We start from the raw sequence: 17,587 nt of genomic DNA, 5'->3' as shown, positions 1-17,587 counted from the left end.
TTACACAAGACAGCTGTAACGTAAGGAGCTGCGAAAGAGCTCATCGGTTTGCTACATATTACAACTTAAGGGGCCTTTTCTTTTCAGTTCAAATCCAAGAAACAATTAAAACTCTTTCCTCTTCTCCCAGAAAACACATTATGAGAGTTAAGCTATACTAACGTACATTTTCCCCCCAGGGTTAAGATGTTTAAAGTATTTGCAGAGGCAGGAAAGGTAGTCGAATACATTAGTCAAATTTGTGTTGCAAGTAGGTTAAAATTCAAATCACAGGCAAAAAAGAGATGTTTTTCATAGAGGACGTATGTTTTACTCTATAAGGGGATTTTTCTCTTTTTTTTTTTACTTTGAAGGGCAAACAGAATACTTAAACTTATCACTATAAATTTCATTATAAACTTTTAGTTTTAATCTTATCTCTTGCAAAAAACAGTAAAGTTCTTAAACATACATTGACTGGATATCTAAAGTTTCCAACTATGGTGAAAGTGCAAAGTGAGACACGACTGCAGACATATTAGTTACTCCAATTAATGCAGACTAATAAAATAATTGTTCCTCTTTAGCTGTCCCAAAATAATATATTTTTGTTTTCTTATAAACGCTTCACATTTCCTACCTCCTCCATTTGACGGCGATGTCAAACATGTCTCTCCACAGCATTTGCCGGGTCTTTCCATTAACTCGTACTTTAGAGTTGCTCCATGTGCGCTGCATGGCCTGCATCACTTCCAGTGTCGCTAAACCCATGGCTTTAGAAGACAGAAATGCTTTGTGTTTTACTGCTGTAAAATGCTTGAATGATGATTTCAGGAAGTGCAGCATCCATCAGAGTTACCTCTGTGTATTCTTTTGTTTGGTAGGAATCCTGGAGTGTCGTACTGCATCAGTAATCCCAGGTGGTCGGCCGTGCAGATCAGCTTCTGGACTTCAGAGCTGTAGCTGTCGAAGTTCTGTGGGAGGACATCTCTACGGATCGAATAACAAACAAAAACATTAAGGAGGAAGCTGATTATGGAGTTTAGATCATTCTCTATTCTGTGGCTCATTGCAATATCGATCTAGAACTAAAAAGTAAAGAAAGTATTCCTTATAATAATTATTTGCCCTTAATCTAAGCAGGTTAACAAGATGTTCTGCCAATGGAATAAATATTTCTTCCCCTAAAATAAGATAAGGACAGTCTTACTTATTTACTCACGGCTGCAGCTGCTGCTGCAGGACAAGAGTAGGTACAATACATGCTTTTACCTAAGAGTCTCCAAAAGCCGCCAGTGACACCGTAAAAAGTCGCCAGATTTGTCGCTAGTCGCTTTTTAAAAAAAATAGTCGCTGGAGGGGTCTGAAAAGTCGCTGAGTTGGCAACACTGTACCTGCGGCGCTGGCTCGCTCTGTCGTATTTTTTTTTCTTCCCCCGTTTCAGTCAAGCGGATGTGATGACGGCGGCGGCGGATGACGCATTAATCGCGCGACACAACTAATCGATTATGAAATTCGTTGCCAACGCTTTTAAAAGTAGATTTTTATCGATTCGTTGTTGCAGCCCTAAACAGCACCAATGTTTAAATATGTTAGTAAGTTCATCAGCAAGAGTTTCATGACAGTCTGATCGGTCTTCAGTGATTTATTTGGAAAATATAGATGTAAGTTCATTGGGATTATTAGAGGTTGACCCTGAACTGGTTTCGGTGCCCTTTAGTTTAGTTCTTGTTTCATTTCCAATTTATGGTGAAGACTTCCATTAACACACCCCAGTAAGGGAGAGCAACTGGCATGGAAGTGAGGGAGTCCATGTTAAAGTATAAATTAACGTTCAAACAAGGCCAATTTTTTGGGCTGAATGCATCGTAAAGTGTTACTCTGTCATTTTCTAAAACTTGTCAGCTCTATGTAACCCATGTTTTTCAGATTTGAAGAATCTAAGCATCATGCCTGATTGATAATTTATTCATTAATAGTTTTTACTGATCAAAAAGATTTCATTTTCCTGTTTTATATTCACATTAATAAAAAAAGATTAACTGTACAAGCTATTCTTCTTTCATACAGGAGACCTACTTGATATGTGGCTGCAGGCCAGGCTGTTCCTCATAGTCTTCTATCAAAAACGGCAGGTTCTTGGCCCAGTGATTCTTAAAGTTGCCTGGTAGGTCCTGGTCCACGTTGTACTCCGCTACAGGAATATCCAGGTGGGAGTGTAAGTAGCGAGAATATTCTGGAGGAAAGAGATAAAAAAAAAGGATTTCCATGTTAATAGCTGCAACTCGTAGCCCCTCCCTGCCCATAAAATGCCACCTCTAAAGCAGAGTACTGTAGGAGTGTCATACTATTGAGAGACAAACGTCCTGTGCATTGCAGTGGCTTTGTTTATTCTTTCTTCTGACAATAACTGATTCTCTTTTTTTCTGTTAAGTATTATAAAAAAACAAAAAAAACAAAACTCATCTTGTTTAAATATATACCTCTTGTGCCGAGTTTTTAATTAATTGGTTTCTGTGTTACGCCCTACTCCCTAGACCAGGGGTGTCAAACTCATTTTTATGCTACTCATTTTACTTCATCGTCATTGGGTCGTGAAAGGGGTCAGTTCAACTGTATAAATGAGACTTTAGTTTTCATAATTTCCTTTGCAAAGATAGCGCTTCTCTAGCATTAAACAAAACTCCTATTTATTCAGCAGGTTCAGCCACTCTGTAAACTTTAAGGAGGATTTACCTATATTTCAGAGATCGACCAGTGCAGAGGTTTTTTTTAAGGCTGATACAGATTGTTTTTCACTAAAGTCTAACCGATCACTGATATTTTTGGGTCAATTCTTAAAGCTGATGTTTCTTTTTCTTCTTCGGTTAACATGATAAAAAAAAAACACACTGACAAAAATGTTACACAAGTCTCAATTGAAACAAAAACAACAAATCAAACAAAACAACAATGGGTAGCAAATAAAAAGACACTTTACATGACCTTAAGGCGTGGCTGCTGAATGCACTTATGAACCGGTGAACACATGCATGCATTGGTCAATGCTGATTGAAGAAAGAGCCAATAGGATCTGTCAATCTCTACACTATTTTATGAGGATTTAACTTGTCCGGTCCTTGAGGGGCTGATAACTTACCATGAGGGTCCAGATTTGGCCTTATGTTAGAAAAAAAACTTAAGCACCATATTTATTTTGCACTGCAATGAACCTTTCATACTGATGCCCTTTTGAACCATTTTTTAAAAAACTGGTTTCCCTTTTCTCCTTTGCTGTTGCATGATGATCACTGCTGCACTTTAAATGGTAATGTTCATTTCACTGTATGAAGTTGTAAAAAACATCATTTCATTTCATATACACTTGGTGTATACGAAATGATAAGGTATCAATATTTGGGAATTTACATAGTCACAATAAATCAAAACACCTTAGCACTATAAGAAACTTTTCCAGACAAATGGTACCATAAACACTCATCACTATTTTCAACCAGATAGGAAAACATTTAATAAATATTTGTCATTAAGGTATGGATCCGTGAAAAGAAACACCTAGAAATGATCAGAGATACGTATCAAACATATTTTACACGATTTGAGTTTGTGAGATAATTTAGGGGAAAGAAATAATTTTTAATATTTTAACTTGCCCAATGCTACTTTAATGACAAAATCTTTGTTTCTTTTTGTCTTTTGACTATTTCCAATACAAAAAAATGCTTTCATTGATGTTAATTAACAAAAAAAGGCTAAATTACATCCATAATAAATAGAACATGCTGCTGTATGCAAACCTATTATTGTTAGAGTAACAGGTGAATGTCAGAGTATACGCAACTACAGAAACTCAGCTAAGACACAGATGAAGAGTTTTGGGTTGATTGTGTATTTTCATGATTCCTAATCAAAGTCTTGCATGTCTCAAAAACTGCCAATTTTGAAAAGAGTCAAAGTCCCTTAGCAGGTACTGAATGATACAGCATTAACCCTCTGTTACAGGACAGTCGTCGTTTTTGGTTTTATATAAGCGTAGGCTCACCCACCTCGGAGGTATTTCACTTTGAGGTACTCTGAGCTGGCTTTTTGTCCCAGCAGAGGGTCGTTAAGCATGACTTTAGTCTGAGCTTTGATGCCCTCGTAGAACTGACCCATGGCCACATGGCTCAGGCCCTTCATGTACTGACACACCTCGTTGTACGGCTCCAACTGGAGACACCGCTGTTGGACAACAGATAAAAAGTTAAGTTTAAAACTTCCTTCATCCTACCACCTATGGTGCGGAGTCAAATGTTAAAGGAATGAGTGGATTTCTGTACCTTAAAGTTACCAATGGCCTCCTGCAGAGAGCCGTGGTGGTACAGCATGATGCCTCGGAGCTGGAGAGACTGGATGTGGTTCTGGTTAAGCATTAGGGCTTTCTGGAAGCTGTCCATAGCAGATTCAAAATCCCCCAGTTCTCTAAAAAGAGAGAAGAAAAAAAAGGTTAAACTTCTCCAAGAGGAAAGCTTGAGATAAGTGACAAAACAATTTATGAAATCAAGTTAGAAAGAGACCTGTAGGCCTGCCCAAGGCTCTTATATGCATCTATGAAGTCAGACTTCAACTTCAAGGCCTCTTTGAATGTCTCGATGGCTTCCTGATGAAGGAGAAACAACACGGGTAATAAGATCTCACAGTCACCTTTTGACAGGTTTACCTACGAACTAAAATGACATCAAGGTGAATTCAAATATACTTTATTTCCTGTTATTTCTACCTAAAACAACCAGGCTGAAATTAGCTCAAAGACCTGTAATAACCTAACAGATATAAAGTCAGCAGCTCTGCCCTCTGCCAAAAACGACAAAAGTCAATAATTCACATGCTCTTCCCTCAGGTTCATAAATTAGTGTCAGAGTGAGGTGGCTCCATAAAGAGACGAGGTAATCAGATAAAGGACACATTTGCACGTGTCCTCCAACACGGAGGAGGTTATCAACTCCGCTGCAGTTTTATACTGATAAAAACAAACGTCCACGAGGGAGGTCCTGCCACGGTAACAGTGGAGCGTTTAAAGCTGTGCTGCTGTCATTTGTAACAAGGGCTTCCCCAGTCAGTTTAGCTGAAGCAATAAAAGCAACAAAATATAAAAACATAAAACTTTTAATCTAATCAGTACGACTGCAAAATAAACTTAGACTGAAATTAAAATGGCAGCACCGTCAGCACATTAAACGCTATCTTATCAAGGTTCTTAATTATATCAAAGTGGAAATTATAAAGTTCAACTGCATTGGTTCTCAGAAAAAAATCTTGATAGTTATTTGAAATTATTTAATTGTAAAAAAGCATTTTGTTGCAAAATTTATATTAAAGGAATAGTACACCCAAAACATGATTAGCCTTCATTTTCTACTCACCCCCATGCTGAACAACACTCTCGAGTACTTTTTTGATATCTCAAATGCATCTGGAGATCTGGGAGGCTTCTTGCTGTCTGCTGACATTCAAATAATGGAGGTCTATGGCGCCCAAGGCAGAAAGGTCCATAAAAGTCCACAAAAAACGTGTCAATATTCCTCCATACTGCCTGGAAGTGCGCATTCAGCGTCTGCTCTGCCAATAATGCAAGCGTAGAAGAAGAAATGTACTGTTTGCCTGTGCAAAGAAAGAAACAACGAAAGAAAAATGTCTGAGGACTTCGATGTTGAGGAAGAGCATGAGTTCTTTGCCGAGCTGAATGCGCACTTTCATCTCGCTTGGTCTGCCGCGGTTTCCGTAGCGTCGTGAACTTGCAGGCGCGCGCTTTCAGGAAATCCTATAAACTACTGTTTATGCTCTAAAAACATTCTAAATGACTTCATTTCGAGTAAATTATGGATGCTACCCACTCAGGACACTTGGAATACATTGGACGAGCAGTATGGAGGAATATTGACACGTTTTTGGTGGACTTTTATGGACCTTTCTGTCTCGGGCATAGGTGGATTAATGACCGGGCCTACCGGGCCCAGGCCCAGAGGCCCCAAGGGGCCAGGCCAACTTGGCCCCGCGGCCGCGACCCAAGCAAAACTACTTTTGCAAAAATAATAATCTTAGGCCCCAAGGGGCCAGGCCAACTTGGCCCCGCGGCCACGATCCATAGAGGGTAAGAGGCCCCAAGGGGCCATGATCCATAGAGGATAAGAGGCCCCAAGGGGCCAGGTCAACTTGGCCCCACGGCCACGACCCACAGAGGCCCTGAGGTCCTAAGGGGTCAGGCCAACTTGGCCCCGCGGCCATGATCCATAGAGGGTAAGAGGCCCCAAGGGGTCAGGCCAACATGGCCCCGCGGCCATGATCCATAGACGGTCAGAGGCCCCAAGGGGCCAGGCCAACTTGGCCCCGCGGCCACGATCCATAGACGGTCAGAGGCCCCAAGGGGCCAGGCCAACTTGGCCCCACGGCCACGATCCATAGAGGGTCAGAGGCCCCAGGGGGCTAGGTAAACTTGGCCCCGCGGCCACAATCCATAGACGGTCAGAGGCCCCAAGGGGCCAGGCCAACTTGGCCCCGCGGCCACGACCCACAGAAGGCCAGAGGCCCCAAACGGCCAGGCCAACTTGGCCCCGAGGCCGCAAGCCACAGAAGGCCAGAGGCCCCAAGGGGCCAGGTCAACTTGGCCCCGCGGCCACGACCCACAGAGGGCCAGAGGCCCCGAGGGGTCAGGCCAACTTGGCCCCGATCCATAGAGGGTCAGAGGCCCCAAGGGGCCAGGCCAACTTGGCCCCGCGGCCACGACCCACAGAGGCCCCAAGGGGCCAGGCAAAATTGGCCCCGCGGCCATGATCCACAGAGGGCCAGAGGCTCTCAATCATTATTATCAAAGCTAATTCTCAAATTGGATGGATCACACAACCTCACTCACATATTCTTTATCAATTATTAAAGGTTGTTTCTGAATTTTGATCACAGAACTTAATGCAAATATTCTTGATTGATTGACAAAGCTCATTCTCAAATTTTGATTACACAACCTTACTCTGACAAATTATCATTATCAAAAAGCTCTATCTCGAATTTGGATCACAGAATCTCACTCAAGTATTCTTAGCTGTGCCCCTCCCCCATCGAGTCTTTCATAAACCGGTCTGTTCTTTTAGAATCTCCTCATTTGGTATTTTGAACTCGTGAGAGACTGCTCAAAATTTGGTTTCCTTTCCCTCAGTTCAGACTCAGAGATAATTTGAAATCATTCAACCAGAAGTTTAACGCGCGCGCACACACACACACACACACACACACTTGAGTTGAGCATTACTTGGAAATTCTTATATTTTCCATTTTGCTGTTACTATCAGCATCTTCCCATTTTGTCATTTTCTTTCGAAAAAGTTTACAGTCTGACATTTGTCACTGCTGTCAGTTAATAACTTTTTGGTCTTTGACCCATTTTGTCATTTTCTCGATTCGATCGTCACTGACCACTCTCTCCTGTCTGGCAGACATCGTTGCTGCCATCATAGCTAGCAAGCTGCTTGCAGATAGCAACATTTTGGTGTCCTTTGTGAAAATATTTAGATAGAAGACAAAAATGCACAAAGTTGTACAATCATTATCTTTTCAAAATATTTGTTTCACTGTCAGTGTGATTGACCGACTTTGCCGCTAGATTTCGTGTCTTTTGGCCATACCTGGCTAGCGACTAAAAACATAATTTAGCGACTTTTTGGTTGTGAAGATAAGTGGTAAAAGCAGATCTGCCTGTTGGTCTTCCCACATTTTGCCATTTGGTACTTTGCACTCTTGTTGGTCACTCCAAGGCATTTGTCAACGCCTTCAGCTAGTCACTTGGCTCTTTTGGAATATATTTCACTGTAATTGGCTCTCTCTCTCTCTTTCTCCTCAGTACAAATCAGTCTGTTCCCTTGCCATTTAGACATTTTCTTGATTCGATCATCACTGACCACTCTGCTCTCCTGCTGTCTATCAGACGAATCAGTTGATTCTCTGCTCTCAATTGTCTATGCTAGTAAGCTGTTATTCTCTGTTTTGGAGTGTTGATGCTGGGTTGCTAGTTTTCTAAATCACCTCACACACTTGAAGGAAGCAGCACCGATCATAAACACACAAACAAACTCACACACACACACACACACACACACACACACACACATAGTTGGTTTATCTGTTGTGATAGGCAAAGAGCCAATGTGCAAAGAAAGAAGGGAAATATGGATCATAAACGTTTAAGTGGAGGAGCTAGAAAAAAAATTCAGCAAGAAAAGAAAAAAAAGGAATCAGTTTTACTTGAGAGTGTTCCAAATATCTCCAGCTTCTTCAGTACAAAGACATCTGCTGAAAGCAATTCTATAAATGCTACTGCAAATTCAGCTAAGGTTAGCAATGCACCTGAGCTAGCATGTAGCTCCCAAGATCCTGAGACCACTACAAGTGTAGACACTGAACCAAATGCTTCTGATGCTTATGATTCAACCAATTCAGCAGTAGCCAGTTGCTCGGATGAATGTGAGGTCACTGCACCTCTGGACAGCATAGAAAATGAGCTGAATCTTTCTTCAACACCATCTACAGTGACAACTCTACCTAGTGATCCCGCTAAATGGGCTGAGACCCTCACTGAGTCAATGAAGGAAGTTCTTATTCAAAGAGGTGCAAAATCATTTCACAACCGTCACAGCCATTATCCAGCTTCTGTGAGGAACAGTGGGCTAGGAGGCAAAACCCGATGCCTAAACAATGAACATTTTACTTCACACTTGCCCAATGGACAACGAGTACAAAGAGAGTGGCTGATGTACTCTCCCTCTACTGGTAATGTTTACTGCTTTGCATGCAAACTGTTTTCCCCAAAAACGCATTCTTTTGTGACAGGCTATTGTGATTGGAAACACTCAGAAAGATTTGGTGAACATGAGCGAAGTGCTGAGCACATAACCTGCATGCAAGCAGTCTTGAACCGCGCCAAAGGTGCCACAGTTGATGCAGACCTGTTCAAACATTTTCAGGCAGAGAGCAGCTATTGGAGGCAGGTGTTACAAAGAGTTTTTGCAGTCATTAAATTCCTTGAAGAAAGGGGCCTTGCATTTAGGGGTAAAAATGAATCGTTAGGGTCACCTCTCAATGGGAACTACCTTGGTATTCTGGAGGTCCTGGCTGAATTTGATCCCTTTCTAAAGGATCACATCAGAAAGTTTGGGCAGATGGGTCGAGGTAATAGCTAATATCTGTCCTCCACCATTTGTGAGGAATTCATTGAATTGATGGGTGCAAAAACCAAACAGGCTATAGCAGATGAACTGCAAGCAAGCAAATACTACTCTATCATTGTGGATTCAACCCCAGATTTATCTCATGTGGACCAATTGACATTCATATTCCGTTTTGTTAGCAAAGAGGGCAGTGTTGTTGAACGCTTTGTGGGTTTTGAGCCCATTACTAGCCATACAGGTGAAAGTTTGGCTAACTGTGTCATGTCTGTGTTGGAAAATCTAGGGTTAGAGCTGTCAAATTGCAGGGGGCAGGCTTATGATAATGCCAGCAACATGTCAGGGAGGTATAATGGGTTGCAGGCTCACTTAAAGAAAAGCAACCCATTAATACACTATATTCCATGTGCAGCTCACTCTTTGAATTTGGTGGGAGTCAACAGCATTGACAGATGTGGAAATGAAGTCTCTAAGTATTTTGACTTGATTCAGTCTATTTACAACTTCACAACTGCATCCACACACCGATGGGACAGGGTATTTGGCAATTCCAACATAGATCTCACACTTAAAGCTTTATCCAACACGCGTTGGAGTTGCCGTGCAGAATCTACCAAAGCACTGTGGAAGAACTACAGTAAAATAAAAGCAGCACTACAGGTTATTTCCACTGATGACACAGAGAAACGAGACACACGAACTGAAGCTGACAGTCTAGTGCGGAAGCTGGATTCACTTGAGATGGCCTTCATGGCAGGCTTTTGGGACACTGTTCTGTCCAGATTTCAGGCCACAAGTCTGCAACTTCAAAAAGCAGACATGGACCTTGGTACAGCAGTTAGATTGCTGGAATCTCTGCGCTCCTTTGTTCTCTCCCAAAGAGATCTATTTGATCATTTTGAGCAGAAAGCCTTAAACATGTTGGGTGGCACCCCATCTTACAGGGCTGAACGGACGAGGAAACGTAAAAAGTTTTCTGATGAATCAGCATCCCCAGATGTTGTGCTTGAGGGAAGGCAACTGTTTCAAATAGAGACATTTATTGCCTCTATTGATCAACTGAGTTCAAGCCTTAATCACCGTCTGGAGGCCTACAAACATCTGAACAATTTGTTCAGTGTCCTTTTCTCTTTGGATACAGAGTCCAATGCTTCAGTCCTTCACAAGGCCAAGATTCTCACTGAATCATACCCATCTGACCTCAATGAAAGTCTTGGACAGGAGCTTATACAGTTCAAATCTTTTATACAGCTCAACAACACTGATGAGGAGAGGACCCCTTCAGGACTGCTCAAAACAATAATACATTTTGGACTACAGCCTACGTTTCCTAATACATACATTGCGCTACAGATTTTTCTCACTCTACCGGTCAGTAACTGTGAGGGAGAACGCTCATTCTCTCTTTTGTCAAGAGTAAAAAATGAGCTGCGCACAAGAATGACTCAGAAAAGATTAAATGCGTTATCTCTAATGGCAATTGAGAGTGAGCTGACAAGAGAGTTGGACTTCAATGATGCGGTGGATGATTTTGCAAAATTGAAAGCACGAAAGAAACCCCTTGCTTAAAGGTGCACTGTGTAAGATTTTTAGGTTATTTCCAGAATTCGCCCATTCACTAATGTTAGGCTACCTGTTTTCATGAATACTTACCACCACCATAAAATTCTAAGTATCCATTATGACTTGGAGAATTGCACTTTCGCCATTTCTGGGAAGTGTCACCTGGATTGTGAAGATAGAATTGACTTTAGGCAGAAGCTTGGTGCTTTCTCTGGCAAACTGAACCTCAAGCTTCATTCTCTGCAGCTTTGCATTCTTGTGCAGACTTTCATCCACAAGGAACTTTTCAACTTCCCCACTATCGTGAAGGGGCCATCAAAAGATTTCAGTGTGTCCAGCATGTCTAGTCTCTTACTCTCCTTTCTTTGAGCCATCTCTTGTTTCTCATCTGCCCTACTCTCTAATTTTGCCTTCATGAATTTACTCCAGTTGAGTTCAACCTCCCTTTTTGCTTGTGCTGCTGCCTTGAAACCTCTGAAGCTCCTGGCACTTCTGTAAAATTATTGACCTATTGACTGCGTTCAGTGTGCCCAACTTCTTCAGTTTGTAGTCCACCTTGCCACATTGTCTCTCCATCCCAATGTTGTGCACAGGGATGCCATCAATGTTACTAGCCTGTTCACTGACAGGGTCCATTGGGAAGGTCTCCTCATCCATCCTCTGCCTGGCCAGGACAGTCTTCAGATGGGGCAGCATGAGATCTGTCAGCTGCTTCACTTCATCCAAGTATTCGGCAGCCACGTCTGACACTGAGTTCAGGACATGTCCAGTGCCTGTCCAGCCACTAAAGCATTCTTGGAAATGGGCTATCTTGACCTGCATGCAGCCCTTGTACCATGAACTGGCCTACACCTTTCTTTGTGGTGCTCTCCGATGCATGTTATCATTTTACCTTTCTCCTTCTCCTCAAGCTTAACCACAAATAGATACAGACTTTGAGCCTCAATTTGCTGCACAGCTGCCGTTATGCCAAAGTGTTTTCCTAAGATATTATTTTATTTTTAATGATAGAAGGGAGGAAAAGGGGGCAAAAATCATGTCCGATTTAGTTTTTTGGGTGGGGTGGGGGGTTTATTTCATGATAGCTACCAACTTCCAATACATAATATCTCTCAAATGACCCAATGCACCATCACTGAAGTGGGCATAATCATTTTCCAAAATGTTTATTTTTAGGCCATTTATCCCCTCCCCCTGTGTCTGTGTGAAACCTGTGCTTGTCAGTGTCTGTGTGGTATACCTAATAGTGTGTGTGCAGTATGTGCACTCTTCTGTACAGGACAGTGTGCATGTCTGTTCACAGTATACAGTATTTCTTGCATAGTGCGTGCGTGTGTGTGCGCCCGCACGCGCGGGGGGTTGAGGGGCCAAGACCATGTCAGGCCCAGGGGGCCAAAATTTCTTAATCCGCCCCTGGTCTCGGGCGCCATAGACCTCCATTATTTGAATGTCAGCAGACAGCAAGAAGCCTCCCAGATCTCCAGATGCATTTGAGATATCAAAAAAGTACTCCAGAGTGTTGTTCAGCATGGGGGTGAGTAGAAAATGAAGGCTAATCATGTTTTGGGTGTACTATTCCTTTAAGTCCCTTTCCTTTTAAGCAACAAACTGGTGTTCCTCAAGGCTGTGTGTTACTAGCCCAGCAATTTTTGTTATTTAACGAAAGGCTGCATATGTAAGTTAAAGGACTTCTGCTGTGAACTCTCATTTTGTCTGTGAAAATATATGTTTTATTGAGCAATAGGTGTATTTAATGTGTTTTATTGTATTTTTAAATGATTACAGCATTTTTATACTAGCAAATGTAGTCCAAGACAATTTTACCCTAAGGGAATAATAAAGTGTATATCTATCTGTCCCTGTATTCTAAAAGCATAGTCACATCAAGGACATTATTGAGTTTGGGAACAGCTTTCTTAGGTCTCTATAATCCAAGAGGCCAACCATTAAGATTTTTTTGCAGCATTGAAAGTATACTGACAGACAAAAAAAAAGCAAGATTTTATGGTAATACTGTGGTTAGCACCCAAGTAGGCAGGATGTGAAGCAGCTTTTCTCCGCCCCAAGTTGCAAACAGTCTTTGAAATGTCAAAGTGAGGCATGGAAAACTACAGTAACATGTTTTTCTATGTTTAAATTTACGCTAGTGAATTGGAAAACAATACATGGGTCTGAATGAGAGAAAATGAGGAGGATTTTGAGCGGCTATACCCGACACATTTGATGTATGCTCTCCTGTTCTGAAAATTCGGAGTGCATTTTTGGATTGAGGGTGGGGATCGTAATGTTCTTTGTTCCTTTTGATGTGCTACACCATATAATTTATTCCTAACATTAAAGACTAGACTGGTGTTGAAATATAAATGTTCTTACAAAATGTATCGTCTGAATAAACCAGGAAGCAGGTCACTTTTACAGAATTTGTATTCTATTCTATTCTAAGCTAAAACCTTTCCTTATTCTTCATGCATTCAGCATGCTGAAGTGAGTGGATCTTCAACAGTGCTAACATCTTTGTGCAGCAGGAGGTTAAACAATATTATTTCTGAGTCAGCGCTAGGATACGCTATCCCTGTGTCAAACTTGCATTGATTGTGTAGCAGTTGTGCATGTGTGGTTTACATGGAGTGTGAAAGCTGTGGTGCTCGAGCAGCAGAATTAAAAAAAATAATCTGTGACATCTTAGCCTTTGCACCATTCAAAATGAAGTGATTAAAGTCATGTTTTAAAGCAGAAAGTATTGTGAGGCAGGTATATGTGCGTCAAGGTGTCACAATTTAGAGGCAGGATATAGAGAACATTTAAGATCCTTAAAGGAGAGCCTAATAGATTACCTCAACCATTTTTCATACATCTTGAATTTATGCATTTCACAGACACCCGCCTTCAACTGTGTAAAACAAATAATTAATGTATATATGCATACATAAATAAAAGGCATGATTAATGGTCTGATTCTGCATTTATTACAGACCCTAAATGCAGCTTCTAGAGTTTTAGGTGCATTTATAATATTGTCTTTTATGTGGGTTGCTATGCCAGTTTGAGATGCACAAAATGCAGCTTACAGATAAAAAAAGAACTGATTATATATTGATCATATATTGCAGATTATATAAAGATAATCTGCATGCAAAGTTATATCCCAGTGATCTGTAAAGACAGGAAGCGAGAAGCGTACCTTTAGCATGCCTCTATGGAAAAAGGTGAGGCCCTTATATAGCATTGCGATGGGCTGATTCTTCTTCAGCTCTAAGGATCTCTGAAAGTCCTCCATGGCTGCAACATAATCCTGGATATAGAACGGAAGTGGCAATTTACCACATGGGAATATAAGGAGCAGAAACATGCAGATTTGAAGGTCAGACCTCAGAAATAAAGAGCAGAGTTCCTCTGTGTCTGTAGAGACGAGCTGATGGCTGCAGCTGGATAGCTTTGGTGAGGTCACTGAGGGCCTCGCTGATCCGACCCAGAGGGGACAGAATCTGCACAAGGGACATTCAATGAATGAGAAGGGAGCATGTGTTGGTGTTTACGTGGAAGTGACTAACAAAAAAATAAACTAACCCAGGAGCAGTTTAGATACTTGAAAAAAAAAATGGAATTAAACTTTTCAGTTGTCTCTGGCATATAAAAAGATCCAGGGCGGCCATTTTCGGTTTCATGATTTTCTAGTTTATTACAACAGTTCTGCATGAAGTTGAGAAAGGGTCGCAAAGGGGAAGTTGTTGATAAAACAGCCTTAGATACCTGAGGAGGCTCAGATCAGATTTCAAGCCTTTGCTCAGTAGGTGCTGCAACACATTAGTCAACTATTAACTCAGATGAGCTTACAGGAGCTTGTGCATCGATTATGTGCACTTTCCACAGGTAATGTGCTCTGTTACACAAGATATTCACATATAAGACATTCTTCCTCATCTTTTGCTTCAAACCAAGTAGCAGATTCTAGCAAATTAGTAACACAAATGCTGCTCCAATATAATTATGCATACATACATGCACAGTGCACTTTATGCAAACTTAAAAACATGCAAAAACATCAGTAATAAATGCATCTTTTAGGGAAGTAAAATAATCTCTGAAAAAACAGAAGATATTCAAGTAACAAGCACCTATTTTTTTATGGTTTTTCTTTACAAAGTTAACAGGCGCACAATGATGGTACAACACTTAAGATATATATATATATATATATATATATATATATATACACTATATTGCCAAAAGTATTTGCTCACCTGCCTTGACTCACGTATGAGCTTAAGTGACATCCCGTTCCTAATCCATAGGGTTCAATATGACGTCGGTCCACCCTTTGCAGCTAGAACAGCTTCAACTCTTCTGGGAAGGCTGTCCACAAGGTTTAGGAGTGTGTTTATGGGAATTTTTGACCATTCTTCCAGAAGCGCATTTGTGAGGTCGCACACTGATGTTGGACGAGAAGGCCTGGCTCTCAGTCTCCGCTCTAATTCATCCCAAAGGTGTTCTATCGGGTTGAGGTCAGGACTCTGTGCAGGCCAGTCAAGTTCATCCACACCAGACTCTGTCATCCATGTCTTTATGGACCTTGCTTTGTGCACTGGTGCACAGTCATGTTGGAAGAGGAAGGGGCCAGCTCCAAACTGTTCCCACAAAGTTGGGAGCATGGAATTGTCCAAAATGTCTTGGTATGCTGAAGCATTCAGAGTTCCTTTCACTGGAACTAAGGGGCCAAGCCCAGCTCCTGAAAAACAACCTCACACCATAATCCCCCCTCCACCAAACTTTACACTTGGCACAATGCAGTCAGACAAGTACCGTTCTCCTGGCAACCGCCAAACCCAGACCCGTCCATCAGATTGCCAGATGGAGAAGCGCGATTCGTCACTCCAGAGAACGCGTCTCCACTGCTCTAGAGTCCAGTGGCGGCGTGCTTTACACCACCGCATCCGACGCTTTGCATTGCACTTGGTGATGTATGGCTTGGATGCAGCTGCTCGCCCATGGAAACCCATTCCATGAAGCTCTCTGCGCACTGTTCTTGAGCTACATGAAGTTTGGAGGTCTGTAGTGATTGACTCTGCAGAAAGTTGGCGACCTCTTCGCACTATGCGCGTCAGCATCCGCTGACCCCGCTCCGTCAGTTTACGTGGCCTACCACTTCGTGGCTGAGTTGCTGTCGTTCCCAAACACTTCCATTTTCTTATAATACAGCTGACAGTTGACTGTGGAATATTTAGGAGCGAGGAAATTTCACGACTGGATTTGTTGCACGGGTGGCATCCTATCACAGTTCCACGCTGGAATTCACTGAGCTCCTGAGAGCGACCCATTCTTTCACAAATGTTTGTAAAAACAGTCTGCATGCCTAGGTGCTTGAATTTATACACCTGTGGCCATGGAAGTGATTGGAACACCTGATTCCAATAATTTGGATGGGTGAGCAAATACTTTTGGCAATATAGTGTATATATATATATATATATATATATATATATATATATATATATATATATATATATATATATATATATCTTAAGTGTTGTACCATCATTAGTTCATACAACTAGCTTAGTGATTAAAAAATTCCTAGAAGCTTTGATCGACTTAAAATTTATACAATACAATTATTAGGGATAAAAAAAAAATATATATATATATATATATATATATATTTTTTTTTTTTATCCCTAATAATTGTATTGTATAAATTTTAAGTCGATCAAAGCTTCTAGGAATTTTTTAATCACTAAGCTATAACTTCCTCTTTGCAGTTTATCTTGCCATCACACACAGTGAGCATGGTAAAGAAAATAGAGTGGCATGTTTCGGCTCCTCTTGTAGACTTTATCTACACTGAGATTTTCTATTTAGGAGGCGTGGCAGTACATCTCCAATCAGGTGGAGTGGAGCTTGCTTAACATTAACAAGAGGTTCAAACCTTAAGCAACAAACTGCAGGTGAAGGTGGTGTTAATTACAACTGAATGGGGAGAAAAACTATCTTTATGCAGACCTGCTTTTTCTTTTACGGAACCAGTTTCCTGTTCAGATATAAAAAGCAAAGTTCATACAGCTTCACTTAATACAGTTCAATAAATTAATCTACATCTGATATTAACTCCTATCTGTATATTTTATCTTGAATTTCTATAAAAAATATAGTTTTCTAGATAACTTCTTTATTATTACAGCTTATTGCTACGATCTGTGTGCATTATTTTGTGCAAATTTATCCACTGAAGGAAAAAAATTATTTTGATCAATTCTATTCTACCCATTGTTAAGTAAAATGGAGTGTCATGATGCTGTGGGCGTACTGCTCTTCCAAACCCCCTCTGAATGTGCTAAGAAACTGGGAATAAGGCTACATTTATACTGCAGGCCTTGATGCTCAATTCCGAATTTTTTTTGTGAAATCTGATTTTTTTTGCGTTGCCGTTCACATTTCCAAATATATACGACTTGTATGTGATCTCCTGTGTGAGCTGCAGTCATACAACGCAAGTGTCCCGCATGCGCAGTAGAGGACGCAATGATGTCACAAGCAAGCGTGCTCTGTGTTTATGGAAGTAAACATGGATGGTAGTGCCAGAGCGCATCGATCGATCTTTCCCAACCTTAAAGGGGAACGCTGTTTTTTTTTTTACATTTCGCCCTTGATTTTACGTTATTACATCATGTTCTACTCACCCATATAAGTGTTGTGTCATTAGGAGCTGTTCTGAAGATAGTCCGTTTTGTTATATCGAAGTAACGTCTTCCTATGGGCGATCGATTTGAAGGCACAAACTAAACTGTTTATAATGTATTATTTATGGTACGTCAGCATTCATAACATGTAGGCGAATCACTGTCCCCCAGACATCCGCG

At 41.2% G+C, this 17,587-nt stretch overlaps 1 protein-coding gene across 2 annotated transcripts in view; it reads right to left on the bottom strand.

Moving 5' to 3' along the window:
- Nucleotides 1-17,587, bottom strand: part of ttc13 (tetratricopeptide repeat domain 13) — a 34,993-nt gene that overhangs the window by 8,239 nt on the left and 9,167 nt on the right. For both annotated transcript variants that reach the window (XM_038303686.1, XM_038303687.1), the window contains exons 7-14: nt 14,102-14,218; nt 13,915-14,025; nt 4,536-4,618; nt 4,299-4,440; nt 4,026-4,200; nt 2,059-2,215; nt 839-969; nt 620-752 (exon numbers count right to left, since the gene is read on the bottom strand). In XM_038303686.1, coding sequence (XP_038159614.1) covers nt 620-752; nt 839-969; nt 2,059-2,215; nt 4,026-4,200; nt 4,299-4,440; nt 4,536-4,618; nt 13,915-14,025; nt 14,102-14,218 — 1,049 coding nt within the window. The remainder of the gene's footprint in view (nt 1-619; nt 753-838; nt 970-2,058; nt 2,216-4,025; nt 4,201-4,298; nt 4,441-4,535; nt 4,619-13,914; nt 14,026-14,101; nt 14,219-17,587) is intronic.

The sequence above is a fragment of the Cyprinodon tularosa genome, unplaced genomic scaffold (assembly GCF_016077235.1).
Source record: "Cyprinodon tularosa strain WSP-4 unplaced genomic scaffold, ASM1607723v1 ctg517, whole genome shotgun sequence".
In the NCBI taxonomy this organism is placed as follows: domain Eukaryota; kingdom Metazoa; phylum Chordata; class Actinopteri; order Cyprinodontiformes; family Cyprinodontidae; genus Cyprinodon; species Cyprinodon tularosa.
This window is presented reverse-complemented; position numbering and strand designations above follow the sequence as displayed.